We start from the raw sequence: 27,439 nt of genomic DNA, 5'->3' as shown, positions 1-27,439 counted from the left end.
ACGGAAAATCGCCTCAGTGTACATTTTTCCGCGAAAAACAATAGAATGTATTGTGTTTTTAAGAGAAATTTTTAGGGCAATTTTCAAAAGAAAACAATATATCCTAATGTTTTTTTATTGTTCTTACAATACAAATACAATTAATTGGATGGCGTCAAAGGAATCGTTGTTATAATGAAAATATAATATTTGTTGTTATTTGTAAGCAGTTTTCGCTTTTGAAAATCCATAGAATTTATATTGTCCGCTAACATTTATATCCAGAATTTATGAGCACTACACACTTAAATTCAGAAATTGATCTCGGTAAACGGTTTACCGAGAATCCAACAGCTGATATCTCGGTAAAATATTTACTGATTCTCGGTAAAATTTTTACCGAGATTTCGGTAAACCATTACCGAGTCTCGGTGAACTTTGCCGAGATCTCGGTAAAAAGTTGGATTACCGAGATCTCGGCAAAGTTTTAACGACATCTCGGTAAACCTTTTACCGAGATTCAGTAAAAATTATTACCGGGTTCTCGGCTGTTGGATTCTCGGCAATCCGTTTGCTGAGGTCGGCGATTTAATTTAAGTGTGTAACGACCCCCAGAATCATATGCACTTTTTACCCTTCTTACACCCATAAGAAGGGTATAAATACCGCTCGAAAAACCGACTTTCGATCCGAGGCCCGCAGGGCCGAGTCTCATATACCAATCAACTCAGCTCGACCAACTGAGCAAATATCTGTGTGTGTGTGTGTATGTGTGTGTGTGTGTGTGTGTGTGTGTGTGTGTGTGTGTGTGTGTGTGTGTGTGTGTGTGTGTGTGTGTGTGTGTGTGTGTGTGTGTGTGTGTGTGTGTGTGTGTGTGTGTGTGTGTGTGTGTGTGTGTATGTGTGTGTGTATGTGTGTGTGTATGTGTGTGTGCGTATGTTACAAAAAAAATTCACGCACGTTTCTCAGCCGTCTGATATCCGATTTGGATTCTCTTAGTTGCAAATGAAAGCTATAACATCCTAGTAGAACCTAATTGAATTTTATTACGATCGGATATTTGGTTACCGAGATATCTTTCGATGAGTACTTTGAAGTCATATAGGTTAGCTTTTTGAGAGATTTTTGACATTTAGCATATTGATGAATATCTCAGCCGTCTGTCAACCGATTTGAGTTCTCTTGGCAGCAAATGAAAGCTACAACATCCTAGTAGAACGCTCTGAAATTTTATTTCATAATCTTTGTACTTGCCTGGAATTGCGCGCTCCCGATCGCTGCGCCTCAACTCCTGAGACTGCGGTGGATATGAAGATTGTCGCGGTTGGAGCGCCGTAATTGTCACGTCACCCTCAGCAACATCTGAATATTCGCCTGCGCTTGATTCTGCTTGCGAATAGAAATCTTCATCGGATCCAGATGCTTCGTCATCGGGAACTTCTTCATCTGTAGGCCGCGGTGGTTCAGCTGGTGGATTCGCTTCTATCGGACTGACGTCGAAGTCCAAATTAACGAACGTCCGCACTCGAGTTGGCTTGCTCTCCATGGCGACTGGTTGCGCCCGCGTCTCGGATTGAGACAGTTCGTCCATGAACACTACGTCACGGCTCTTGAAGATCCTTGAACATCCTTCTTCACTGGGTCGTAAAGGCGGTAGGCCGGTAGGCTTTGGTCAGCTCGTCGAAACCGACCAGGATGCACTCCATCGATTTCGCATCCCACTTCTTCCGCTTTTGCTTGGGAACGTGTGCCATCATCTTCGAACCGAAAACTCTCACAGCTTCCTTCCGCTCCAGGCTTCCTCTGGTGTCAATTCGTGACCTTTGGTGGGGGACCGATTGATCACGTACGTCGCAGCTGCCACCGATTCCGCCCAGAAGGACTTCGGTAGCTTCGCCTCGAATAGCATGCATGATTTTGACCTATTTAATATTCATTACAGCTTAGTGTGCATAGTCAACTGTGGCACAATACATTGAAATCTTCTTGAGCACCCCTACCCGCGAAAAGTGCATCCTGCATGTGTAGGTAACTGTCAGCTGTCAGCCGACGAACCACGAAAAGCGAAAAGTTGTTACGCGAGACCGGAACGGGGACCGCAAGAGCCGAAAACGCGACAAGAAAAGTGGTGATTAGGCGGAGGAATCGGACGTAATTTTTCGGGGCGCGTGAGGGACAAACGTAAGTACGCAATAAAATATCGAGCCGACTAGGTTGAGGGTGGCGCCGCTTGAGATGAGATTTATTTGAAGCCCGCGGGAGAACAACAAGAAAGCACGATACCTTTACGACGATGGCAGTTTCGTTCTGCGGAAAGCGGATTCTGTTGACCCGGTCCAACCTGCTGGCCAACCAGAAGCGACATGGTTATATCGTACTGTGAGTATCTTTGGGATTGATTACGTAGGTGAGATGTTTACATCATTTCGTTGTTTTTTTTTTTTTTTAGAGTACCGGAGATTGGGGAGGATCTTCCGGAGAGAAATCCCTTGGCCAAATCCGAGAATGGTTTACCGGAGTTCAACAGCGTAACGATCGAAAAGTGCGTCGGAGCGATTGGCCAGCAGGCGATTGCCGTGGAGAAGGGGGTTAAAGCTATTGAAGGGAAAATCACAGCGGATGGAGGTGGTCCATTGGACGTGATTAAGGATGTCATTCTGCCGCTGGAGACGGTAGGGGCTTCGTTGGAGACGACCTGGGGAGTGGCCAAAACGCTGTATTTGGGAAACAGCTCGAAGATGCCGACCAAGAGCTACTTGACCATTCACGAAAGAGCCCGCGGAGCGAGAAGGTGCAAGTTCAACAGTCTGCCAATTTATGGCGCCCTGAAGGAAGCCAACAAGAATCAGAAGTTTCCGCAGGAAGAAAGCAGGTAGGTCGTAGATATCGTTTTACCGGAATGCAATGCCTAAATGATGTTTTTTTCAGATTGATCAGCAAGTACCTTCTGGAGTCTAAGCTGAACGGAATCAAGGTGGAAGGATCGGCCAAGCAGGAACTCAAAGAAGTACTGGAAAAGTTAACCCAGGAGCGGTCCAAGTTCCATGGAAAGTGTGAAGTGGCCGTGAAGAAGTTTTCCCATGTGATTAAAGATCCGGCTTTGATGCAGGAGTTTCCCCCAACGTTGCTCCAGGCTTTGGCTGTGGATCAATCCCAGGTTATCAAGGGGCCCTGGAAGGTGACCCTGCAGCCGTACGTGGTTCAGAAGTTTTTGGAATACTGCCCGGATAGGACTCACCGGTGGAATTTGTGGCAGGCGGACACGAGGAAGTGCTCGAATCACACGGACAAGTCACTGGAGAACAGTACGCACCTGGAGCAGATTCGAGGGTTAAGGAAGCGCCAGGCAAAGTTGCTGGGGTACGAAAACTATGCGGACATGTCCATGGAGACGAAGATGGTCGGTTCAGTGGACGCACTGAGAGGGACTATGGCGGAGTTGCTTCAGTACGCAAGACCGGCGTTGGAGAGTGAGATGGCCTCCTTGGAGGAGTTTGCCGTAGATCACGGATTCAAGGCCAAGCTGGACCTCTACGATGTGCCGTACTGGAAGCGAAGGCAGCTAATTGAGTGCCATGATTTTGACAAGGAAGCGCTGAGAGAATACTTCCCGATGCCGAAGGTTTTGAGTGGGCTGTTCAAGCTGGCCGAGTCGATGTTTGACATCCGGATTGTGGAACGGACCGGCGTGGATACTTGGCACGAGGATGTTAAGTTCTTCGACATCTTCAATGGAAGCAAAGGCACCGAGCCGATTGCCGGATTCTACACCGATTTATACTCTCGCGAGGAGGAGAAGATATCCGTGGCCGGTAATTCCGGATGGATGGTCGGAATTGTGAACAAGAGCACCGTCGCCGGAGACAATCCGTTGGCAGCTCTGATCTGCAATTTCCCAGCTCCTTTGTACGGAAAACCTTCGCTGTTGTCTTTGGACGATGTAAACATCTTGTTCCACAAATTTGGTCACGCCCTGCAACATCTACTGACCGAGATGCCCTACAGCGAACTGGCTGGCCTTTCCAACGTCGAATGGGATGCCGTTGAAATCTCGGGACACGTCCTGACCCATCTGCTGTACGATCCGGATGTTCTTCGCTCAATCAGTTCCCACTACGGCACGGAACAACCCCTTCCAGACGAATGCATCGCAGCCATCCAGAAAAACCAGAAACACCTGGCCGGTTACAGCCTATGTAGGGAGCTATACTTCTCCCATCTGGATCTTGACCTGCACCTCACATCCGATTACTGGTGGGACATCGTCAAGAACCTATACCCGCAGTTCCATACCTTCCCGTTGGACAAAAAAGACGCCCATCCCTGCTCAATGACCACCATCTTCTCCGGTGACTGGGGAGCGGCCTACTTCAGCCGGCTCTGGTCCCGAATGGTCGCCGCGGACGTTTACAGTGCCTTCGTGGAGGCCAAATCCAAAGGCCAGCAGTCGGATGCCGGCCGAAGATTCCGTGAAACGTTCCTTGCCCTGGGCGGTGGATGCCATCCGTCGGAAGTGTTCCGTCAGTTCCGGGGACGCGATCCATCACCCAAGGCTCTGCTGCAGAACCTGGGCATCTACAAGCCGATTCATTCGACGACCACGACTGCTGGTAGTCCGAGCCCTAGTGGAAGCGAGTGAACAAAAAAAAAAAGAAACGATTGTTGTTAAAACTTTTACTTGAGTGTTGTTGAACGGAAACAGTCAATATAAGATTTATTGTATGGTTCAAACCGCACGCGCCGGCTACTCTGAATCCGTATCACATTCCTTCAGCTTTCGTTGCACCATTTCCACCTCTCGTCGGAGGCCCTCGTTTTGTGGATCCAGTTTGCAGGCGGCGATCAGCTCGTCACATCCTTGCCGGAGAAATCCAAGCTTAGTGAGGGCAGCGCCTCTTCGGGCTAGGCAGGCGACCCTTGCTTTTCGATTCGATTCCACCGGGGGATCCAGTAGATTGAGTGCCGTGGAGCAGTCTTCAGCCTGCAATGATTCCAGAGGTAAGCTTATGATCTATGAGATTGGTCCATGTTGGACAAAATTTGTGATCTCAGATAATCGAAAACGCAACTATCAGATCATTAACTGAGCTGGTCATATATCCCGAAATCCGGAACGCAACTTCAATATTTAGGTAACAAAAAGATAGACAAAATGTAGGAATTTCGGGAAACGGAATTCTGCGAAATATAACATTTTGGGAACTACACCAACTTATTCCGTGATTTTTCCAGGGATTCTTTAAAGGTTTTCTTATGGAATTCCTTTGGAATTCTTTATAGATTTTATCCAGGAATCCTTCAAAAATTTCAATGAGCATTATTGTGGTACCACGTGGTGGATGGTAGAAATATCGGCTGATTGATGAAAAGTGTTCGGATACCACATTATGGTTTCTCCAGAAATTTCTGAAAGGACCTCCATGAAGTACTGATAATAATCCTTTCGATATTTATTCTTGAATTCTTTCAGGAACCCTTCCGTCGTAGCTTGCCATGACTTACTTTCTCTTACATATGTGCAGTCAGTTTCTCAACGAACGCATGAAGCTTGTTTCGAAGATGAATAAACACCATTATGCGACATATCAAACTTCATGATTTTAAAAGTTATAGCATATTATCGGGTCTATCCCGTTTGGCATAATAGTCGTTTAGCATAGGTAATGGTCGCTTGGCATAACAATAACTTTGTAATACATTTTTACTGTGTATAAACATTTTTGTGTAGAAACTGTGTGCAAATATTTTTATGTGTAATTTTTCGCGTCAATATCTGTTGTGTTAAAATATACATCATAGACACTTCAAGCAATTCATTATTTTCCATCGATGCTAAAAATGCATGTACCATATAGGGTCTTGTACCATCTGGGCTGGTGTACCTATTTTGGGCACTTGCTGCTATAACTAACTCAATTTCAAACCGATTGATTTGAATTTTTGTATAGTGTTAGGCACGTACAGCATCTAACTCTATACAAAAATTCAAATCAATCGATTTGAAATTGACTTAGTTATAGCAGCAAGTGCCCAAAATAGGTACACCTGCCCAAATGGTACAAGACCCTACTCATTATTAACACTAGAAAACTTATTGAAGGTCAAATATGGGACCTTAGGCAGTAGAATTAATCAAGTTGACCATTTTTAGCTTCTCACATCTTACATTTACTGCCGTAATTCTGCAAAGTGACGTAAGCGACATTTGCCGGCTGTTCGGGTTCGTTTGGAAGTTGACCATCAATGTTAACTTCTTTTCCCGATCAGCCTAGATAGCTGTGTAGTGTCGGTAGCGGTTATCTCAATCGGCTAAGAATAACACTACGGACCGCCTGATCCAGTTGTAAGAGTCCACTAAACAGGTGACCCCTAATTCATGGTGTTATGCGGCTTTATGCTTACCGTGCCAAAGAATGAATGGTTAGGGGGGTCTAATAAAAACCTAACCACAAACGGAGCCTGTGGAGAATTAGGGCGTCCTCCACAGTATTACGCCCTTACTGCGCTAACCGGAGCAATGGTGCAGTGGACCTTGCGTTTCTCTGAGATAATCAGTTGCCCTTCTTAAGTCTCAAATTTGAGGCTAAATAAGGGCGGGGTTATTCAAATGTTGTTAATTAGCTTACATTACTGCCTATATGGGTTCGCTTAATGCGTTTCGCCATTGGCGTTTTTCAATTAACACCGATTTGGTTGGTCGTTGATGTTTCCTTTTTGTGCTGTGATTGTGAAGAGTGTAATCCTGTCTAGTTTGGGTAGTGGCTACGACAAGGAAACCTCAGAACAATTTTCAGCGTAAAAAGCGTATGTAGCCCAAGTGGATCTACTTCAAAAAGTTCAATTTCGTAGGGTAACTTCTGTATAGGTTACCTTGTGAACCCAGCTTTGCTTTTTTCATTATAGATGAACTGTCGTGCCTCGAGCATGCTATATTTTAGAATAACGTTAACAGTATGTTTCAACCTTTCCTTATGGATGCCTTCAAGCAAGCTCTTGTTTTCAGCATCTTTTCGCTGATGTTTGGCAGTATTGCTACGATGATTATATCATCTGAAGTAGCTCAAACATTGATTTGAGATGCTTCACTTTGATGGAATACTTAGGTAGTACAGTTCATGGTTAACTTAACATAGAATTGCACCTAACCCAACTCTGCATGAGCAGAATTTGTCAGTTGGTTGGCTGATTGGCATGTGTCAGATGAGGACTCTCCATTTGATCTTTTTGCACTTTGGAGTGTTCCTTCGCAAACTTTGCGTATTCAGGCGTCCCTGCTCAACAAGCTAGGGAACCTGTAATAATTGGTTGCGATCACATTTTATGGATAACTCGCTTCCATTGCTGCTCCAAGAGAGTTTCATTATGGTTTTGTTATTATACCGCCCTTCATTGTGGTATACCATAGCTACTGCTTTGAAAGAAGCTTGTCCTCTGCGGTCTGTGCGGACCGAAAGAGGTATTCCTGAATGGAACTCGGACCTGTTCAAGTTCTAAATGTCTTCGGATAAACCAGTCTTTTGTATAGCTACGAATCTTTAGCTTCTACCCCGAGGATTGTAGCTATAGAATCGATTTAGTGGGCACTAAAAAGCTCTGCTTACTTCAAATCTCCTGCAGCAAATGGGGCTTTGTCCTATTTATCTCCAGAGGGATTTGAGTTTTTCAAACATGTTTTGAACGCTTGTAGTTTTCTATTGGGTATTTTCATGGCGTGAAATTACTCTGTAGTTTTATCCCGAAAGGGTGCGCGCGTTGTAAAAAGAAGGAATAAGTTCCAGATTTATCTGGTTACGTCGTTCTTTCTGAAATGCTCGAAACGCATTGTCGATTATCACATCTGTGATGTTCGTCTGGCTAACATGCCTGTTCATGTGAACTCACATGTCTCCCAATTTGGGATGTCCACAGTGACTCTTTTACACAAAGTTGTATACGTTTTCAAGAAAGCACTCGCTCAAACGTAGTTTTTGCTTGGGTGATTTCTTGAATATTGAGGATGCTTTTGATGACGTGCCTTTCTATGTCATATTGAAAGTCGCATGACGTCGCAAGCTGCCTCCAATGAGCTATAGGCTCTTTTTACGCTTATGCGTTTTACAGTGTCCTTTTCAGGGCACTGATTAACCCCGTTGTGGTATGAGCTATGAGCTCTCGTTTCGCTTATGCGTTCATTCCCTCTTCTAGGGCACCTCTTCCTATTTCATCACCTTTCTCTTTCCCAATTCCCATCCCTTGTCCCATTCTCCCTCAGGTAAATGATGAAATAGGCTCATATGTATGGCGATGGCACAAATGTCCCAAATGGAGGATAACGTGCCTCTGGAGCCGGCCTTCTGATACCTGATAAGCGACATTGATGCTTTTGACCCATTTTTTGGTTACTATGCATTAAACTCTTGGCCATCCTCTAAGTTTCTTTCCATAGATCATAGATTACGACTAGATCTTGCATACCACAGTGTTATTTTTAATCCGGATCTATATATATAAAAATGGATTTCCGTCTGTCTGTCTGTCTGTCTGTCTGTCTGTCTGTCTGACCGCTATGCATTCGGAAACTACTGAACCGATCGGTGTGAAATTTTGTGTGTGGGTGCTGTTGGGGCCGGGGAAGGTTCTTAGCTTGGTGTGAGACCTCTCCGGTCTCTGGAACGGGGGGCTCCCATACAAGTGACTTTGCGGGGGACGTCCCTATGGAGCAACGTGTCAAAAAACGCAGTAGTCAGGCAGTACGACGTTTATCGGGACAGCAATCTAGAGTGCGTTGCTAAGATCCCATTGCTCAACAAATGTCAAATAAGTAATGTACACGCTGCAGGTTTTTTTTACTACGAAACTCACCCGGCCCTAGAGGAGGTCCGATTGGAGAGCCATACTAGCTGCCTGCCAACTACTTACACGCACAAGCTAGCAGCAGCAAGAAATCGATCGGTTTTGATACACACTACTTTAATCCTTCGGCGTTGGCCCACACGGTTACGCACGGGTGCGATAGCCCTACCGTGGGGCCGGATTATCACAGCGGGGCTGCTCGGGGATGTCCGTTGGTCCAGAATGGCATCGGAATCGTTCCAGCGGCTTTGGCGAATGTAGGCGTCTTCACTCATTGGCAATATCGACACGGCCCAGGACGAGACTGGAGTGACCGTGCCGAGAGAGGTCTCTCCTGGGTTTTTAGTCCTGCGTATAGACTCGGAAGCCATTTTGACTTCAGAGTCGACCCGTGTGAGACCGTATTTTATAATACGGGAAGAGGTCCTAAATAAAATAGTTGGTCCCGTCAGGGTGGCCGGTGATTTTAATGTAGACCAAATTACATGAACGGGAGTATGTCTTTGCCCCAATTCCTCCCATATCTGAATAGAAAGGGGGGGGGGGGGCTGTAGCAACACTACGCTGCACTACTTTTAGCCAATCGCAAAGAACGGTGTTTCTGGGTTGACGGCCATGCCACATCCCAATATAAAAATCATGATGACTATGCCCTACGCCCTTCATCAATGCTAGGTTGTAACGGTTTGGTAGCGGAGTAACCATCTCAGTCATGTGAGGCCTTCTGACAATAACAAGACAAAAAAAAAAAACATGAAATTTCCGCCAACTTTCGGCGGAACATACAAATAATAAAAATCTTAGGATGTCACCAACAGGATACACGTTAAAGCAAAATAAGAACCAGTAAGAGAGGACCTACAAGGGCTGTATTAGTTCCGGTCCAAGGACTGGTGATGTTAAATCGTAGTGGTAGCAGATGTCATTAAGAAGGTGACCCACACATTGACGGTTGGTAGTCGGCAAATATCGCAGCCACATGACAAAAAACAAATCAACGAATGATGCATAGACGTTCCAAACCTGTCACCGGAAGTACTTTGGAGGTATTAACCACACATGGATGGCCTTAGATAGTGCAGCTGCACTGGCATTTACAGACCAGGAAATAAAGGTACTGCCCATCAGAATAAATATGACGGATGGACCACGGTGATCATACAGAACACTTAACCTAGGGGTGTTTAAACGCTCAAACCGAAAACTATTCGATGAATCGCAAAGATGAAGGTATCAGTCTTTGTCGTAAAAATAAGGTGCCTTTAGGTTGTTCGTAATTATGCGTTTTTGATGTTCAAATTGTCACAAAAAGGGTCTGGTCAGAAAGGTTTCTGGAGTCCTCTTGGACGTTTTAGGGGATTTGCGTCGGTTTCAGACGCGCTCCGCGAGTATTCCTCCCAAAATCCCCTAAAATTTGAAAATTAAAATATGGCAAATTTGTAAAAGACAATTAAGAATTTCGAGTATCGGAGTGAACCGTTCATCAATTAGCGAGACAAGCGAGCGAGACCATTAGAATGAGCTACCAAATTTGGCATGTGGAGGTTTTAGAAGACAAAACATATTTATTTCAATGATGATGTAGAACTCTTTCTAGAAATGAGGGCTCCAGTGCAAATGGAACAAGAATGACCTCTCTCCTTCTGGAAAGAGGGGCTTCAATATAAATGAATTAGACATTTTGCATAACTTGAGAACCAGTAAATATAAAGAACCAAATTCGGCATGTGAAAATTACATAAAGCAAGACATGTTTCTTTAATGGTGTTATCCTTTCCTCTATTTGGGAGTAGGGGAGATGCTTTCATATAAATAAAAAAAGTTGTTTCTGCATATCTTTTATAGAAGGCCCTTGCTTCTGAAAGACAGAGTTTATTGCTCACTCCATCTGAGAATTACCCTTTTTTTAATTCTCCTTGGACAATAGGATCATTTCAAAAACTATGACTCTATGAGATATTTCCTTTTCGTTTATGTTACATACACTGTTAGTTTACAATCAATCCGCTTACTTCATCTGAGATTATTCCTTCTTTTAAAAATAGGCTATTCTTTCGCGTTACACTGTTATATAGAAAGAGCCCTCCTCATACAAATGAAACAGCAATTTAAAGCAAAAATAAAATACATTCAGGCAACAAAAATACAAAAGGTGTATTTCTCAGGAAAGAAGCATGTTCTGATATCAGTTTGAACTAATTCTAAGTCAAGAATTGGGGATTGTAGGAAGGGAATAGATGGAGAAACAGATGGTAATGAATGTGTCAAATGGTCCCTTAGTAGCCATATATGTAGCTAACGAACAAATGAACCAATCAGTATTATTTTTGAACGGCTCAATTCGCCTTTATATCTTTAGGGTGGTTGTATATACATGATGAAAAGGCAGCAAAACCTAACTCAAATATTACAAGAAAATAGCAAATACTAAAAAAATATGAACCGTTAAAAATTCCACAAGATCGCATTTACATCATACTCGATTACAGAAGTACAAAAGTTCGATAACATTAAAAAGCCTACATCATCATATTTTCATTGGGCAATACAAGGTTTGCCGGGTCAGCTAGTATTATATATAACATACCAAAAATTGTCGACATTCTGAATGGCGCTTACGTCACTTTGCAGAATTACGGCAGTTTAGAATTATGCCAAATGGCATTATGCCAAACGGGGTAGCCCCATGAATCACCGGAGGAACTTCTGAAGGATCCCAGAGAGATTGTCTTGCTTAATCCCTCCAGGAATACCCAAGAAACAAGACTGGCTGAACTGCAGTTTCTTAAGCTAAAGTTTGCTCAAGAGTTGTTTTTTTTTCATTCTTGTACAGCAAAAATGTTTGTTGGGTAGTGTAACCCCATCAGGAATGCGTAGAGGAAGCCTAAGAAAAGTTAATTGAAAAAAAAAATCGGGAGAAATCCATAAAGGAATACCTACACTGCGGCCACTTTCTATAGCCGCACCCACGATTTCGCACTTCTAGCAATTTCTACGATTCAATCGATATGTGGAACGATGTGTATCAACTAGTGTTTGTAAAATATATGATTTACATGAATAGGTATTGTAAACTATTCGTTTGTTAAGCGAAAAACACGTTATTTCCATAATTTGGACGACCATTTTCTATAGCCGCACTACGGGTTCTTCTTCGGTAATCTGATTTTTTATAAGAAATCATTTGATCAAACTGTCTCAAATGACAGAATTAAACAAATTGGAAATAAAAGTAACGAAAAGCAATGAAAAAATCAACCAATTAGTTTTCTTAGTACAAAAAACTAGTTAACTTTCACTATTTTTACTTAAAAGTTCTCTTTAAATCACAAAAACAATATTTTAAGTTGACAAATATATTGTATTGCATCCTATCGGCAATATTTATTTGAAACATGATTTCATGGATGATTTTTATAAGATTTAAGGCTGTAATACCAATTTAACAACCACTTTCTGGAACTTTAGAATTAAATTTAGCCTTATATTCGCTTTATTTGGATGAATTCGCAATATTTATGACATTATATCACTGAAAATTAAACTAAACAGTTGCTAATGATCCTCATGAGTACAGATTTAAATAATCCTAATGGATGCAAGAGCTTAATTTTGCGCCAGCACTTCACTAAATTTAGCCCAATTTTACAATTTATGATATAAAATCAACCAGAACTACAGGAAGACTACAATCATAACCCCTTTCTTTTCTTTTGCCCCAAAATGAACAGAAACATCTATATTTGAAATCTTTTGATAGAAACATATCATTTTTACTTAACCAAATATCGTCAAATTGATGGAAAGTTGGATAAAAGCTGTTATTACAAATCGTCTTCATAATTTAAAATATTCATCTTATGTTTAAATGGTAGCGAAGACAATGCTGACCTTCCAAGTTGAGTTTGATGAATTCCCGAAGTATCTTCATTGTATATTGATGTTGTATACGATGTCTTTTCCAAGTTTCATCAGGATTGATACACAAAAACTTATGAATTTTCCATTTAAAAGCTTAAAACATCGATTTTTTTACAATTTAATTAGATTAATAGGGGTTATACGCATAAAATTGAAACCGGAAGTATAATGCAATGATTGTTTTAAGTCAGCAGCATTTATACTTGAGATTTAATTCGATTTTTTTTTAGTTTTTTGGGATATCTTTAATAATTTATCCATAAAACACCAGTTTACCAAGTCTGTGCCCTATTTCTCGTATTAAAAGACCTTGTTACTTAAGTATTTCGTTAAACTTCTTTGGTTTGATCTTGATAAGCTTTATTTTATGATAAAGCAGCTGATCTAATTTTTTTTTTTTATCTAGTTCATTTATTTGGGGCTCAATTGCGTATAACGCTTTACGGAGCCGAAGATCTTTTTTTGTACTTAATAGTATACACTATACATAGTAATAACTTTTTAATGATATCTGTTAGTAATGGGTGGAAGCCAGGGTACTCGTGGCAGCTCGAGGTTAGAAGGTCACATTTTGAGGGATGGACAGGGTAAGGATTGGACCAAAGGTTTCACTGCAGCTCATCCGGGGGTGAATCACATCTTGCTAGCGTATTCGGTGCCTTGTGGTGCTGGTACCAACTTGTTGTGGGACTTGGTCTTCCGGATGGCCAGGAGCAGCTTAGTAACACAAAGAGGACAAAACAGAGAAAAAAAAACTGGAGAAGAAAACACAAGCGAATTAAACTTTTATACCAGCAGAGCGAAGAAAGTCGAAAATACATCCCATGTATGTGACATCGCGGGTCCCCAACACATCTCTCACAAGAACAAAGGGTTGTCTACCTCGGGCCTCAAGGGTATCCAAAAGTAGTGCTCTGGAGGCGTCATTATCCGGACATTGCCAAACTACGTGGTCGATGTCATCATAACCGGAACCGCACTTAGTACAAACATTGCTCAACGCGAGGTTAATCCTGTGTAAATGCGCATCTAGCGAGTAATGGTTGGACATAAGTCTTGACATTACGCGAATGAAATTGCGACTTACATCCAGACCATACCACCACACTCGCAAAGAAACATTAGGAATAATGGAATGTAACCACCGTCCCAGCTGGCCATCTCGCCAATCGTTTTGCCAACTTTGAAGAGAACTCTGGCGAACAAAATGGAAAAATTCATCATGTGAAATTCTTCTATCATAGATCTCACCTTCCTGTGCGCCCACCTTTGCGAGAGAGTCCGCCTTCTCATTGCCATAAATTGAGCAATGTGAGGGGACCCATACAAAGGTAATCTTGTATGATCTTTCGACCAGTGCACCCATCTGCTCCCTTATTTTTGTAAGTAAGTAAGATGGATGTTTTACAGGTTTCATCGACCGGAGTGCCTCAATCGAACTAAGGCTATCCGAGAAGATGAAGAAATGGTCTACGGGCATGTTGGAAATCATCCCCAAAGCGAAATTGATTGCTGCTAGCTCAGCAACATAAACCGAACAAGGTTCCTGAAGTTTGCGGAAGGCGGTGAAATTTTCATTGAAGACACCGAAACCAGTGGATCCATTTATGCGAGACCCATCAGTGAAGAATCTCTTACAGGAATTGACATTTTGGTACTTTTCGTTAAAAATGCGAGGAATAGATAGACATCGAAGTTGATCTGGTATTCCATGAATAGCTTGTTTCATGGACAGATCGTATTTAACAGAGGAACTGTCATTAGTGAAGTGTACACGAGGAGGATTATAACTTGGTAGGCTTATGTCAGATGACATGTAGAACAGATAGATTCTCATGAATTTTGATTGAGTGTTCAGACTGAGCATTTCTTCGAAGTTTTCAATGACAAGTGTGTTGCTCACTCCACACTTGATAAGTAACCTTAGCGAGAGCTCCCAGAATCGGTTCTGGAGAGGTTTCACCCCTGCCAGGACCTCTAGGCTCGCATTATGCGTTGAGTGCATACAACCGAGAGCAATACGCAAACAACGGTATTGAATTCGTTCCAACTTTATTAGGTGGCAGTTTGCTGCTGAGTGGAAGCAGAAAGAGCCATACTCGAGAACAGAGAGAATAGTCGTTTTGTAAAGTTTTATGAGGTCTTCCGGGTGAGCACCCCACCATGTTCCGGTAATTGTGCGTAGAAAATTGATCCTTTGCTGACATTTTTGCACCAAATACTTAGTTTGGGTACCCCAAGTGCCTTTTGAATCAAACCAGACCCCAAGGTATTTCGAAGTCAAAGACTGGTCGATTTCTATTCCCAAAAGATTGAGTTTCAGTTGGGCTGGGTTCCGCTTTCTAGAAAACACAACCAATTGAGTTTTTTGCGGAGCAAACTCGATCCCCAAATCTCTTGCCCAGATTGACAGATTATTTAGAGAATTTTGGAATGGTCTTTGCAACATTTCTGCATGTGGGCCTTTTAGAGAAACCACAGCATCATCTGCAAGTTGTCTTAGCGTGCATTGTCCTTCCAAGCAACTATCAATGTCTTTCACGTAAAAATTATAAAGCAAGGGACTTAAACATGAGCCTTGGGGTAGGCCCATGTAACTAATTCTGGAAGTTGTCAGTTGTCCGAGATTGAAGCTCATATGTTTTTCTGACAACAAATTATACAAGAAATTATTTAAAATTCCTGGAAGTCCACTATTGTGCAGTTTTTCTGACAATATTCCTATGGAAACTGAATCAAAGGCGCCCTTAATATCCAAGAAAACTGAAGCCAGTTGCTCCTTTTCCGCAAAGGCCAGTTGAATATCTGTTGAAAGCAACGCTAGACAATCGTTTGTTCCTTTGCCCTTGCGAAACCCGAACTGTGTATTTGAAAGCAAATCATTCGATTCAACCCAATGGTCGAGTCGTGATAGGATCATTTTTTCTAACAATTTCCTTAAACATGATAACATAGCAATTGGGCGGTATGAATTATGATCAGACGCTGGTTTACCAGGCTTTTGAATAGCTATTACTTTGACCTGTCTCCATTCTGGCGGAACAATGTTATTCTCCATCAATGAGTTGAACAGGTCCAGTAATCGTCTTTTCGCGATATCTGGGAGATTTTTAAGAAGATTGAACTTGATCATATCGCGTCCCGGAGCGGAATTGTTTGATGAAAGAAGAGCCATAGAAAATTCCAGCATAGTGAAGGGTCTGTCCAGAGAACCGTCTCCTGAGGATGTTTCCCAAGAAATCGGTTGTGCTGGGACTGAGTCTGGGCAGACCTTTTTCGCGAAGCTAAATATCCAACGGTTGGAGTATTCGTCACTCTCATTAGAAGAAGAGCGGTTTCGCATGTTGCGAGCCACTCTCCAAAGCGTTGTCATTGAAGTTTCTCTAGAGAGGCCCTCAATGAAGTGTCGCCAATAACTACGCTTCTTCGCTTTCAGCAGGTTCTTCAGCTGTCTTTCGAGCTTAGCATACTCTTGAAAAAGATCTGAAGTACCATGCCTACGAAAAGCTTTGAAAGCATCAGATTTTTTAAGATACAACTGGGTGCAATCATCATTCCAGCCTAGTGTGGCGGGTCTTCTTTTGAAAGTTGCACTTGGAACTCGTCGTTTTTGTGATTCTAATGCACTCTTGTATATCAGTTCTGACAGGAATCGATATTCATCCAAAGGTGGGAGGGGGTTGAATGATTCGATGCCAAAAGATACCGCTTCTGCATATTTTTGCCAATCGATATTCCTTGTGAGGTCAAAAGGAACCTGAATTGGTTGGTCTGACCTTTCACTATTATGCTTTATGGTGGTTATAATGGGCAAGTGATCACTACCATGAGGATCCTCGATTACCTTCCACAAGCAATCGAATGATAGTGAACTTGACCCCAGTGATAGGTCGAGACGACTTTCTTTGCCGTCAGATGCAATACGTGTCACTTCACCTGTATTTAAAATGTTCAAATTGAAATCGTCGCACAAATCATAGAAAATGGCCGCTCTATTATCATCATATGGTTCGCCCCACCCTGTACCATGTGCGTTCATATCACCCAGAATTAAAACTGGATGTGATAGTGCAGCAACCGCAGCAAGATGACGGCGGTTAATTGAAATTCTTGGAGGAATGTAAACGGAAGCTACGCAAAGTTCTTTACCCTTTACGTTTATTTGGCAAGCGACGATTTCTACGCCAGGATGAGTCGCGATTGGAATTCTATAAAATGAGTAAGTCTTTTTGATCCCCAAAAGGACCCCTCCATAATGGTCATCTCGATCCTGGCGTATAATGTTAAAATCGTGGAAGTTGAGTTCATCTTCAGAAGAAAGCCATGTTTCACAAAGGGCAAATATATCACAGTCAGAGTTGTGAATCAAAAACTTAAACAGGTCTAATTTAGGTTTTAGACTATGACAGTTCCACTGTAACACAGTGATCATATCTTGTACCTCACTTGATGAGTTATCCATCGAAAGATATGATCGCAGCAAGGAGGGGCCATGATTGTGTCAGATTCCGAAGATACTCTTCTACTGTAGGTATAAACATATCAATAATGCCTCTAAATGTTTCTGGAAGGCTGAGGGCATTATATAAGCGATCCACGAGAACCCTAAAAGTAAACAGTCCTCGCTTGGGTCTAGGAGGCTTGCTTGAAGTGCGAGGAACTTTGGTAGCTTTTTTCTTGCTACCTTGTCGAATATTTGTCTTTGAAGTGTATTTAACAGGCGGAGACGGGGATGACAGATTCTTGCTACAACATGGATCTGAAGCTAAAGGAACCTGATTATTCGGAGTTTTTAAATTTACCCCGCCTCCTTTGGCATTAGGCAAACTTTTGAGGGAAGACTTCAAAAAGACCTTTCGGCGCAATCCCGGGGAAGATGATGACTTCCTTTTTCCAGGTGCGTGTACCTCCGAAAGAGATCCACCCTCATCAGTTTCGCCATCGTCCTGATCATCGGAAGACAACTCCTGATAGGGATTTTCAACTGGGACAGCTGATTCAGACACGGAATCTGGTGTTTTAAAAGATTTCACCATCTCCGCATATGTCTGTTTGGAGCGCCTTATAATAGAGCGACTCTCATTTCGAATGCGTCTTTTGTAAGCCGGGCAAACTTGCAAGTCATGTGGATCTCCACCACAGTAGCTACATTTTTCCGCTTCCTGTGTGCAAGAGTCCTCCAAATGAGCTTGGTTGCATTTGCCACAACGGGGCTTGTTGTCGCAAAAGCTATCACTGTGACCAAACTGCTTGCATTTGGTACAATTAAAAACCTTCGGCCTAAAAAGATGCACTGGGTAAAAACCACCATCGATTACAACAAATTCCGGGAGGACGGAACCAGGAAAAGTCACTCGAAAAAACGCTGAAGGCGAGTACACCTTTTTATTTCCTTCCATGGAAGCCTTAGATAAGCGTTTACAGTCTAGGATAGCCACATCAGGAATTGACCTATTTTTGAATCGACCAAAGCCGGTCTTGATGTCCTCACATGTCAGCATTTCGTCGAGGATCTTCCCCTCCACCTCCACTTCTCGTGCTGGCACATAGACCGCGTATTCAACAGTAAACGCTTCGTGTTGAGCAATTTCATTTGCTGCTTTGTAGCTAGGTGCGGTAACACGCAGCTTGGATGCTTTCACTTGGTGAATAACGGTCCCAGGATACTTACGCGTCAGCTCTCGAGAGATCGAAAGCATATTCAATGGTTTTCATTTGCGCCGGAAATAGACAACCCAAGGCCCAGGCGAAGATGGCTGATAAAACCGCGTACGAGCAATAATATCATTGGGAGGCGTTTCGCCTCCATTGGATTCATCCATGCGCAGGAGAAGAATTAATACAAAATTGGTTTATATTTTAACACACTCTGTGTGGAACGTTAGCTAATAAGAAGAAAAAAAAACCGGCAAAAAAAAAATCACAAGAAAAAATATATATATAAAGAGAAAAAAAAATTTACAATTGCTCACTCTGGCCTCAGCAAGGATGGAAATCTAGTGATCATGATCAGATTTCGAATGTGTCGCGGTCGAACGGCATCGCGCGATCATAGCAACAACGATAACATTTTGTCGTCAAGCATCATAACAAACTTCGCTCCGAGAAGAATGATTCGCTCGACATGTGCGAGCGCGATGCGATCGTTATCATGAAGTCGAAATGATAAATTAGTGATTTCATTCACTTTTTGAGCATTCTTGGTGATTTAACTTCCAGATATGCTTATAAACGTATCATTTCGAATCATGAATGCGGCTTACGGGTGCATAAGTGGCAAACAATGTGATGAATAAAATTTATCATGACTTGTAACATGATCCGATAAAGGGTCATCACGCGATAAAGCGTGCATCAGATGCTTTAATTGTTCTGTGATTCGAGCACGGTGTGAGGCGTCGGCATCATGCTACTGCAAGGACAAGGCAATCTTGGATTATTCGTATCCTGTATCATTTATCGCTTGAAGTGATTTTCTGCCATCCTTGGGCCTCAGCCCACTGTTGAGCCTCAGCCCACTGTAGAGCCTCAGCCTACTGTTATTGCAAAGTGGACAAACAACTAACACGTGATGACGTGATGAGCGGAGGAATGGGACAACACAAAACGAGATCGAATATCGATTATACTTATCGAGTGTATAGATAGCTGTTTGTTGGTGATGCCTCGGATGCACAGACAAAACGCTGCTGCTGCTTTTGTATCACCCGTCACACTCGTCACCGCCGCCGCCGCGCGCTGCTGTTGTTGTCGGGCCCGCTATTGATGGCGTGGGTAATTAAATTTCCGTTACACAGTGCACTATTCCAATGCCTGCTTCCTTCCCGCGATCGCGGATCGCCCAAGACAATCGTCTTCGTCCTCGGTAGGATAAATAACTCGCGATATAAAAAACCACTAGGTGGGCAAAAAAACTCCACCGGCTACAAAGCGATTGACTGCGATTCAGACACGGTACACACGACCGGCTGCTTCAAACGATCGGTAAGGAATGAAAGCAGCTGATCTAAGGAAAACCCGAAGTGCGGCTATAGAAAATGGTCGCCCAAATAGTCGAAAAACTGTATTTTTGATATGGAAAATATACACATGAAGAAAGTTATGCTTGCAAACATCATATTTTGCAATAACTATCAGATGCATATTGTTTTCCATATCGATTGTATCTTTGATATTGCTAGACATGTGAAACTGAGGGTGCGGCTATAGAAAGTGGTCGCAGTGTAGATATGCTACATGACGACAGTATTGAACCATTTTCAAAACTTGGCCCTCGAACGGGATTCCGGAAAATCGATAAACCGATTTCAACATGGCCAAGTGTATTCTTCTAAGTGACCAATCATGGTGATAATATGTCTTGCAGCATCTCTAGGTATTCCTCTTTTGATTCCTCTTGATTTTTTTTTAATGAACTTTTCTTAGGATTCCTTCACGCATTCCTGATGGGGTTACACTATTCCTGGTGGGATTATTCAAAACAAGCTTTCTGGGATCCTTCCAGAAGTTCCTCCGGTGATTCTTCCAGGAATTCTTTCAGACATGTTATCCAGGGATTCTTCCAGAAATTCCTCATGGGATTCCTCCAGAAGCTCTTAGCTGGGATTTATGAAGAAACTCCTGTGGCGATTCTTCCAGCAATTTCTCCTACAACTCTTCCAGAAGCACTAACTGCGGTACTTCCAGGAATACTTCTAGGAATTACCTCTACGGATTCTTACAAAAAGGTATTTACTCAAAGATCCACTTTCACAATTCTCAAATAATTCCTGTAGACATTCCTGCAACGATTCCTACTACAAAGAATTTCTCCAGAAATTCCTTCAAGAACTCTTGGTTGGACCATTCCAGACAATCTTCCATGGATTATTCTAGAAGTTCCTCCGGTGATACCTCGAATAACATCTTCAGAGATTTTATCCAGGAATTCCAGCTGAGATCCATCTATCAATTGTAACTGTGGTTTTACCAGTGATTTCTCCCCTAGGGCTCTTTCATAAATTCTCACTGTTATACCTTCAGGAGTTCTGCTAGGGATTTATCTAGAGATCTCTCGTGGGATTTTTTGAGGCATTTTTGCTAAGATTGCTCATGGGCATATTTCGGACACTCTTTCAGAAGTTCCTCCGGTGATTCCTCTAGGAATCTCTTGAGAGATATTATCCAAAGATTTCTGCAGTATTTTTTCATTGGGTTCCTCCAGGAGCTCCTCGTGAGCTTCCTCCAGAAGTTTCAGCTGGCATTTCTCAAGTAAATCTTTCTGAGATTCTTCCAGCTATTCTCTCTAAGACTCCTACAGAAATTCCAACTGTGATACTTCACAAATTTTAGAGATTCTTCTAGAGCTTTCTTTTGGCTATTTTGCTAGGATCCTTCCAGGCAATATTCCTGGAATTCTTACAGAAATCCCTTCGGTTGTTTTGCCAGGAATTCCTCCAGGGATTTTATCCAGGGATTCCTCAAACAACTCCTCCTACGGTTCATCCAACAATTCCTCCTTTAGAAATTCTTACTATGGTCCCTCCAGGAATTCTTCTACTGATTCTTATAGGAATTCATCCTGGCATTCTTGCTGAAATTCTTCCAGGAAATCTTCCTGAGGTTCTTGCAGAGATTCCCCCAGCGATTTCTTCAGGGCCTTTTTCATGGATTCCTCCAGAATTCCTCTAACGGTTCTTTCAGGGATTCCTGCAGGTGTTTCTATGAGTATTTTTTCTTTGGATTTCTCTAGGCATTCCTAATGGGGTTTCTCTAGAAATTTCTGTATAGTTTCCTTTCACCTAAAATTTCTGCTGAAATTTCTACAATGATACATCCCAGAATCCTTCCAAATTTTTTTTCCAGAGATTCGTTTAGATGTTCCTCCACGATTGTTTTGTGCAAGAGATTTAATTTAAAGATTTCCTCATCAATTTCTCATCGGATTCCGCCTGGAACGCTTCTTGGCCTTCGTGCAGGATCTCCAACTGAATTCCTTGAGCAATTCCTGCTGTGATTCTTCCAGCATTTTCTCCTAGGACTCCTCTAGAAATTCTAACATTAATCCGTTGGACCTTAGGTAAAAAATAAAAGTTCAAAAAATCGCCAACAACCCATTTCTCAACAGAATTCAACCAAATTTTGAACACAAACTCGCACAACACTATAGTTTTGGAAATGAACGGGATCAAAATTTTCAGAGACTTCTGGACGAAGTAAGGCCGGTGGGTTACTGGGTCAAGTCGGGCAAAAAAAAAGCCAAGTACGATTTGCACCCCCATTACTATCTTCTTAACGAAGTTTTTTAATGGGAGTTTGCACATTCGGTTGCCTAACGATAGTTGATGTTGCTACAGGTTCGAATTCGAGATTTTCCGATAGATTTCTTTTGAGCTCTTGAGATATTCAACATTTCTGAAACGAACATTTCTCAAAGGAAATTTAACACGAGATATTGTTCCCTTATTGACCCCATAGGCACATAACATAAGTGGAACTCTGGCTCAAAAAGTTGATGCCTTTCCGAGTTCGTAAGCTGGTATACAGGGCATCGAAATGTCAAATGCATTATAACATTATTGTCATACTATTTTCTAGTATGTATACCATTTTTCTTGGCTGTGAAGTAAAGCAAAGACCTCATAGATCTAGACTGGCAGCACGAGGAGAACTAAAATAGGACATACATTGTAATAAAACTTTGTAAACTCAAGTCAAAAATACGTTTTATGGCTTTAAATATAAAGGGAGATCGATATGTAAACCGTGGATGTGTTATTTCGAAGATTTCAATGAATTTATGACAAAATGAATAAGTGGATTTCCAGCAGCTAGTTTTGCGCATATCTTAGATGCCAATCTTCGTTCCTGTATTCTTTGCCAAAACTGGAATACTGGTTGGATCAGATGTTTTTTGTTTACCAAAATAAATGACAGTTCGATGCCTTTTATGAAAGATATAACAGTTTCGCGTGCTAGAAAAGGATACAACTTTTTCCTTCACTCTGTCCATGGAGTTCCACTTATGTTATGTGCCATAGGTCATCGGAGACATTTTAAGAACATGTGTTGCCCTTGTAGTACTATTAATATATCCTGAATATCTCGATGGATTGTCCGAAGCCATCCTTACAAAACATGAACACTCGAAATAATCACCATGGATTATTTTCAATTATTCTTATCGCTTTTATTTGCACCAATACTTGAACCAATATGTCAACGAACAGTAGTTTTGGACGATCTGGCCTTGACTACAGAGAACCGTAGATGGACTACAATTAGACCTATTTGCATGCGGAAAACAACGGTTAGCTCCAGAAACCAATACTTCATCGAACAGGAGTAAGTAAAAGCCTCGACTAGATTCCTGAGTACCCGGGATGGCCTGGCTGAAGTCAGGCCTTGAGTTCATTGGGCTGTAGATAAGCTGATAATCACATGTTTTACCTCTGTGGAACCTCTGTGCACTACATGAACTCATATTCTATCATGTGTAAAAAAAAGTCTCGCACAACAATTCCTAGGAAAATTTGATGACCTAAGCGAAGTCATGCCTTGACTTCAGAGAACCATAGACGGATGAGAGTTTTCTGCACGCGGAAAACAATGGTTAGCTCCAGAAACCAATACTACTTTGAACAGGGGTAAGTCAATTCCTCGACCAGATTCCTGAATACACGGGACATCTCGATTGAAGTCAGGCCTTGAGTTCTATGAGCTGTTGATGAACTGTAATCACATGTTTTGCCGGTGTAGAATCTCTATTGACTACATAAACTCACTTTCCATAATGTGTCAGGGAAGAGGTCTCTCACAACTATTTCAAGGGAATTTTGATAAACTAAGCGTAGTCATGCCTTGAGTACAGAGAACCTTGATTTGACCCAGTGACCCACCGGCCTTAATCTGTTCAGAAGTCCAAGAAAATGTTAATCTCCTTCATTTCCAAAACTATAGTGTTGTGCGAGTTTGTGTTCTAAATTTGGTTGAGTTCAGTTGAGAAATGGGCTGAAATTTTTTACCTCGGGTCAAACGGGTTAATAGCTCCCGGAATTCTTCTAAGTATTTCTCCAGAGATTCCTTCAAAATATCTTGCTGGGATGATTCAATCTTTCTAGGATTCTTCCAAAAGTTCCTTCGGTGTTTCCTCCAGGAATTTTATTCTGGGATTTCTCCTTAAATTGTTCGAGGGGATTCCCTCAGGCAGTCCTCTTGACCTTCATCCAGGAGCTTCAGCTGGGATTCCACAAGCACTTCCTTCTGTGATTCTTTCGGGAATGCATTCTCCTGAAATTCTTACTGTTATACCTGTAGGAATTCCTCTAGTGATTTTTCCTGGCATTCTTGGTAGGATTCCTCCGGGCAATCTTCATATGGGTTTTTCTGAATACTCATCCAGGAATTTTTGCAGTGATTTTATCCATGGACTATTTTAGAGATTTCTCATAATATTCCTCCAAGAATTCCAGCTAAAGGAATCCCAATATCTCTAGAGGAAATTCCTTAAAGAATTTCGGGAGAAATCAAATATCTATTATAATCCCATCAGAAATTCCTGGAGGAAACATAAAAGATATCCCATGAATATATACCAGGAGGAAACCCCGGAGAAATCTGTGGATGTATTCGGTTCCCGAAGAATGTATTCGGTTCGGGTGGAGAAGTCCTAGGAATTGTTGGAAGAACCGCAGGAGTTGTTGCTTGGGGAATCTCAGCAAAAAGAGTTTCTGGGGGAATCCCATGAGGAAATTCTCGAGGAACAGAGATCTCCCGTTAGCCCAGTGGTTAAGGCTATGGATCGCCAATCCGGAGACGGCGGGTTCGATTCCCGTTCCAGTCGGGAAAATTTTCTCGACTCCCTGGGCATAGTGTAGCATTGTCCTTGCCTCACAATATACAAATTCATGCAATGGCAGGCAAAGAAAGCCCTTCAATTAATAACTGTGGAAGTGCTCAAAGAACACTAAGTTGAAGCGAGGCAGGCCAAGTCCCAGTGGGGACGTAGAGCCATAAAGAAGAAAAAGAAGAAGAAGAAGAAGAGATTCCTCCAGGCATTCATCTAGGAATTCATCTAAGAATTTCTCCAGGCATTACCCCAGTAATTTCTGCAAGAATTCCTTCAGGAATTTCTGTGGGAATTCCTCCAGAGATTCTTCCAGGAAATACTTCACGGATTCCTCCAGGGTTTTCACTAGGAATTCCTCTAGGAATTTAATCAGGAAATGCTGCCGGAATTCTTTCAAGGATTCCTGTAGGAGTTCCGCCAAGAATTTCTCCAAAAATTCCTCCAGAAATTCCTTTGAAAGATCCTCCAGAAATTCCTCCAGGAATTTGTTCAGAAATTTCTCCAAAGATCCCTTTAGAAACTTTACTACGTATTCCGGGTTTACCTTCAGAAATTCCTCCAGGAATTCATCCAGGTACACTTTCAGACATATCTTTCAAGACGTTTCTACAGAAATTTCTCCAGGGATTCCTCCCAGAACTGCTCTAAGGATTCCTCCAGAAATTCTTCCTGGGATTGCTCCAGAAATTCATCTAGGAATTTCTTCGGGGATTTCTCCTTGAATTTCTCCAGGTATACTTTCTTCCAGGGTTTCCTCCAGGCACACGTGTAGGAATTCCTTCGGGAATTCCTCCATGGAATGCTCCTAGAATTCTTCCAGGGTCTTCTCCAGGAATTCCACAAGTGATTCCTTCAGAAAATCCTCTCTGGATCTTTTCAAATATGTATATAGGGGTCCCTTTAGAAATTCCAGAAATCCAGCCATAATCTTTTCCAGGGATGCACCCAAGAAATTCTCCTGGATTATCTGAAGCTTGTTTGAATTACTTCAAGGATTTCTAAAGGAATTCCTCCAACGGCTAGTATTGGAATTCTTTCAATTGTATATGATACATGAGCAAAGAAATAAATTCTCCAGGAAGTCATTCAGGAATTATTTCACAATTATCTCCAAGAAACTTTTCAGGAGTTCATCCACGGATTTGTTCAGGAACCCATTCATTAATTCCTTCAAGTACAACCCCTACAGTTTTTGCAAAAAGTTTCCTTCTGAAATTCGTACTGCATAGAAAACCTTAGGAAGTTACCCATTAACTTTTTTTACAGGCACTCCTCAAGAGACTTCTCTAGGAGTTTTCCAGGGATGTTTTGAGGGTGTTTCTTTAGAAAGTCCCTCAGGAATTCGTCCAAAATTTTGTCTAGGAATTCCTTTAGAAACTACCCCGGAAATGCCCCAAGGGTTTTTTCCAATGATTGTTTTAGGACTTATCCTTAAATTCTTTCTGGAGCGGATGAGGAAGCCCCACGGAGCTACAAAAGCGATAAGCAAAACATTTTTTCTTTGTTTCCAAACAGTGCTTGAGCAGTGTAAAACATAGAGTTAATGTGTAGTAACAAAAAAAGTTTTTCTGGGAACTAAAATTTAGAATAATGACTAATTAGATTCATTGTTGAACTAAAATTTAAAAAAAAAATCTCGAATAAAGTATTTGTTTTTCTTAAAAAATAAGTGTTTGGCTTCGAAGTAATAAATCTCATAAAGAAACAGAATCGTTAATGGGAATCTAAACCAAGCTGCATAGTTGAGTAGTTTTCCCGCGTTTTATATGCAATCAAAGAATCTGATAGTTGCGTCTCGAAATATCCGAATTTTAAACATTTTTAAACAACTTACGCATCGTTGATAGTTCTCCATAGCGAAATGCGCAGCCGATCGGTTCAAAAACAGCGAGTAATATTCCTTCGTCAGTCGAATTCCCGCCGAATAGGCGGAAATCGCCCCCAGATGGTTACCCTGCTGGAAGAACGAGTCTCCTTTCTGCTTCAGCCATTCGGGATTTCGCTCCTCTGGACGCAAGTCTTCATCCACAAAACCGGTTGCCTTCTTCGCCGCTGCCTGCTTCATGATCCAGTCGCGCTCGTCCTGCTCCATGGATTCGCGCTTCGGTGTCACAAAGTTCCTTTTGGTGAACGAGACTTCTACCGTTCCACTTTGCCGGATTTGGGGGGTTTCCTCTATTATCTTGGTTGGACGAATCGGTACTGGCTTCTTGAATTCCTTTGGACGTGGCGTATCTTTCTTCGGAATAACCTTCGCCTTTTTCTCGCTTTCCATTCTCTCCAGTTCCTTCCGTTTACTTTCCGCCAACAAATCTTCAATCGCTTGTCTCTCGTTCCCATCCCTTTCGATTTGCTTGCTTATTTCGTCGCGTTTCTTTTGCTCCTTCTCGATTGCACGTTGTTTCGTCTTCTCCTCTAACTTCACCTGATGTTCCTTCAAAAACGCTTCCTTCAATCTCAATTTCTCACCGCGCTCCACTTGTACTTCCAAGTATCCCCACTCCACACCCTCATCATTCTTCTTCAAGCTAAACACCACTTCGTTCTCTAGAATTGCACATCGACTCTCCTCTTCCGCAATCGCTTCCGCCAAAAGAACCTCCCAGTAGTACGGTGCCTTGTTGATCTTGAGCAACCGCTCGCTCGTGAACACTTCCTCCTGGTGCAGATTATTCTTCGGGAAGGGCACCTGAATCGTCACCCAATCCGAATTCTGACTCCAAGAATAATCTTTCAATATCACTGGCATCCTGACGGTCGACTGTTTTGCCTCCGAAGAAGGACAATAAACAACGATCAAACTTTGAAGTTCGCGGGTGGTAACCAAGGATACATTCGCGCAGACGCGTGCTTCGTTGGCGCGTTACCCGCGTATTGACA

The 27,439-nt window shown here is 42.2% G+C and overlaps 2 protein-coding genes across 3 annotated transcripts; one reads left to right on the top strand and one right to left on the bottom strand.

Moving 5' to 3' along the window:
- The first annotated feature begins 2,011 nt into the window (after positions 1-2,011).
- LOC109413211 (uncharacterized) lies at positions 2,012-4,715 on the top strand. 2 transcript variants are annotated; one of them, XM_062843368.1, is made up of 4 exons: positions 2,012-2,160; positions 2,232-2,358; positions 2,429-2,851; positions 2,908-4,715. In XM_062843368.1, exons 2-4 carry the CDS (start codon positions 2,273-2,275, stop codon positions 4,616-4,618), a joined length of 2,220 nt encoding a protein of 739 aa, XP_062699352.1. In that variant the 5' UTR covers positions 2,012-2,160; positions 2,232-2,272; the 3' UTR covers positions 4,619-4,715. The 2 variants fall into 2 exon arrangements, with proteins under 2 accessions (XP_062699352.1, XP_019542478.3); XM_019686933.3 differs by having other exon boundaries at positions 2,016-2,358.
- On the bottom strand, positions 4,639-27,379 carry LOC109413212 (dynein axonemal assembly factor 4). Its single transcript, XM_019686935.3, has 2 exons — positions 26,394-27,379; positions 4,639-4,960 (listed from the first exon to the last, which is right to left on the bottom strand). The coding sequence occupies exons 1-2, from the start codon at positions 27,306-27,308 to the stop codon at positions 4,724-4,726; spliced, it is 1,152 nt and encodes a 383-aa protein (XP_019542480.3). The 5' UTR covers positions 27,309-27,379; the 3' UTR covers positions 4,639-4,723.
- Between the last annotated feature and the right edge of the window lie 60 nt (positions 27,380-27,439).

This window comes from Aedes albopictus, chromosome 1 (genome assembly GCF_035046485.1).
Source record: "Aedes albopictus strain Foshan chromosome 1, AalbF5, whole genome shotgun sequence".
Classification (NCBI taxonomy): domain Eukaryota; kingdom Metazoa; phylum Arthropoda; class Insecta; order Diptera; family Culicidae; genus Aedes; species Aedes albopictus.
Note: the sequence above shows the minus strand (reverse complement) of the source record. Positions and strands in the feature narration are given on the sequence as shown.